At 34.4% G+C, this 3,413-nt stretch overlaps 1 protein-coding gene across 1 annotated transcript in view; it reads left to right on the plus strand.

Moving 5' to 3' along the window:
• The window catches only part of LOC104782063, a 4,974-nt gene continuing 4,063 nt past the window's right edge, over positions 2,503 to 3,413 (plus strand). Inside the window, exon 1 of the mRNA XM_010506887.2 lies at positions 2,503 to 3,401. Within this exon, the coding sequence (XP_010505189.1) occupies positions 2,733 to 3,401 (669 nt within the window). The 5' untranslated portion in view covers positions 2,503 to 2,732. The remainder of the gene's footprint in view (positions 3,402 to 3,413) is intronic.

Here is a 3,413-nt window from a genome sequence, read left to right on the forward strand (position 1 = left end):
TTCGCTTTTTTATGAAAAATAAGTATATATTTATAGTGAGGCAACAAGAACAAAAAAAAAAAAATCTACTTATTATTAAATCACAGATTTTTCAATAATTGAAAAATAGGTATGAGTGCATGAACATATTAAAACTAAATTATAATATTATATACTATAACTCTATAAGATATCATTAATTCCACAATCTCTCTTTAAATCAATTTTTCAAAAATGAAGCCAAAACTGAACAATAAACTAACCGTAGTGCCACATAAAATTATATAAGGTCGGACCATAGTAAAAAAATATCCACTATATAAAGTCCACAGATGCTGTGAATTTAATTAAAGGGCAAGTACCCAGCTGTAAAGCCTACAACTTTTCTTTCTCATTTATGGTGCGAACCTTTTATTGTCCTGCCCAATGCATTTTTCTAATAGTGAGTATTTAATATTTTCTTGGTTTTTGTATAATTTCAATTTTCAAGGAGAAGATAATTCGATTCGATGCATATTACTCAAAAACGAAGAAAATATTACTTTGTGTGTTATATTTCGCGTGTCGACATTATACGTTAGTAGTGGAGTATATAACCGTGTGTACGTAGGACAAATCAGTCGTTGGATTAGTAGTTGCCAACAGTTGCCTTAACTAAAATAAATTGGTATTTTAGTCGTTCCTTTGTGTTTGTTAGGGTGAAGATAATATACTAAATTTGTGATACTAATCATAGATACATTACGACAAAAATACGGACCTGTTCATTAGTCGAAAATTATCTATATAAAGCCGAAACAGATTATTAATGTCCTATTTTTCTCATCATTATCAGATCTTTTTAATAAAAATAGAAATCATTACTTTGTGATATACTACAATTGATTTGTCATAATTTATAGGTATGATTGCTTTTCTTGATTTCAACATAGTCAGATACTATTTATTTTCCGAATTTGTAAGTCAAAATTGTTATTTGGGATTTCTTAAAATAAAAATATAATTAACGATAGATTTCGTGCTATGCCCGGTAATGTTAAATGTAGAACATGGGATGTTTTGTTTTACTTAATTGTCAATCACTAAATCAGATATTCGGATTAGGAATTACGTCAAGTGCCAATCTGATTGTTATCACCAAAATCGTATCTTATTGCTTTCAAAACCAATTAACGTCAGTCCATTTATATATAGAAAAAAACAAAGTATTTAATTAAACTGTCCAGTCCATTTATCACTAAGCACTTTCATAAAACCAAAATTTAGCAGTCTACTTTCATAAACGTTTGTTTCAACTTTCAACTATACTCTTGTAGACCAATTCCCGTACCAAAGTCGTATTGAATAGTTTCTGTGTTCAGTGTTTTTTTTAAACTATGTACAATTCTGATAGGCCAAAAATATTTTCGAAATATAGTCACACTTCAATTTAATATATTTAGATTCATAGTTAAGAAAATCACTGAAATTGATTTCAATATATAAAAAAAAGAAAGAAAATTTAGAATATAAAAATTATAATTACCAATTTTTTTTTTGATTTAGTAGCAAACAGTGCTGCTAAAAGGGGTAAACTGGTAAAATATAGAAGAAGAAAAAAAAATATAAGTTTTTGAAAACTATAGGTTCCACTGATATCATTTCCCGTTGCTACTTTGAATCTGAACATTATTTTTGGTTTCTGAATCTATGTTTACTTGTCTTTCAAACATTATGACTCACATATCGATAGTATAGCTACAACGTAACTTCAAGCAAGGACACATGGAAATTTAGGAGTAAACACATCACACATGCAAACTAGCACCCTCAGTTTTTTGTCCGCCTACGATATATAGCTGGACCGAACATACATGAATCCGTTTTTATCCAGTCCAATTATGATTTCGAAGATCATTCATCCCTCAACAAGAATTGTCATATTACGAATCATCATCGTACCAAGGGTGAGTAAGTGAGTAACACCACTTCATCTACAACCCATTGTTTACAAAGTCTCTCGGTTTAACTTAACTGAATTTTACTCTAGTTATAATCCCAACGCTACTAGGAGTTAGATTTGTTAAAACTAAATTTGACTAGCTAGACACATGTTATACGCATGAATGACTTGTAATAATAATGGTAGTCCATTTGATTTTCCTTCATAACCGTACCACACAGTAAGGTTGTTTCATGTGAAAATTATTGTGCGTTACATAAATGGAGTTCGTGAGCCCATAAAAGTTCAGGTGAAATTACTTCTCATGAATCGAGTTTTACACAACCCGGTGAAAATAAGGGAAATGGATAAATATTATACACACACACACACACACACACGGCTACAAAAAGACTCTTTAAATTTGACACGTTAACTCTACTTTTTCAGGAGTGTCTGAGGCCCACTCTGATAATAATATGTCAACTAAACTTTCTTTTAACAAACAAAATTACCGTTGCATAAGACACATGCCAAATTATAATTTCGATATGAAGAAAGAAAGAATATAAGACGAAAACTTTATTTTTTTATTTTCTCTTTTATTTTTCAAGATGCTAGGAAGTAGCCAAATCCAAAGCATTGACTCTTTATCCAATGTCTCACCCTTTGTCTTCAACTGTTCTCTCATCCTTCACCCACAATCTCTTCTCTCTCTTTCTCTCTCCTTATAACAAAAGAGCAAAAAGCTTCCTTCGTTTCACTATTTCTCCATGATTCTGAATTCCACAGAGAGAGAGACATTACTAAAAGCTAAGTAAACTTTTCTGCCATGGCTGAGAAGAAGAAGCATTTACATGAGCTTCTTGAAGATGACCAAGAGCCTTTTCATCTCAACCATTACATCTCTGACCTTCGTTCTCAGATGGGTTACTCCGATTTGCGTGTCAAGAAGCGAAAGTCCGACAACAACGCCGCCACGTTTCCTCCTCCTGGTTTGTTCTCCTGCGAGAGTTCTTGTTTCTTCACCGCTCATAAATCTCCAGACCCAAGAAAGTCTCCACTCTTTGAGCTCCGCTCTCCGGGTAAGAAAAAGACACGTGACGGTCGTGTTTTCCTCCAGATTCCGGCTAGAACCGCCGCAATTCTCTTGGATGCAGCGGCTAGGATTCAGAAGCAGCAGTCCGAGAAGGGTAAGACGACCAACAAAGCTCGGACCAGAGGAAACGGGTTTGGTATGTTCGGGTCCGTCTTGAAGCTGCTAACAAACCGTAAACCAAAACCACGTTTGGATAACGCTGATGAAAACGCGATTTCTTTAGAACGCGGGTCGGAACCAACGAGTAGTAGTAGCCGGAGAGAGCGTTTTGTGGAGATTGGTGATAAGTGCTTTTGTGACAGCCCTTTTCACTTCGTTCTTCAAACAAGTCCTTCTTCCTCCGGTCCCCGGACTCCTCACTTCACATCGACGGCTACTTCTCCGGCGCGACGCAGTACAGAGGTTTGTCTCCAT

Source organism: Camelina sativa, chromosome 4 (assembly GCF_000633955.1).
Source record: "Camelina sativa cultivar DH55 chromosome 4, Cs, whole genome shotgun sequence".
In the NCBI taxonomy this organism is placed as follows: Eukaryota; Viridiplantae; Streptophyta; class Magnoliopsida; order Brassicales; family Brassicaceae; genus Camelina; species Camelina sativa.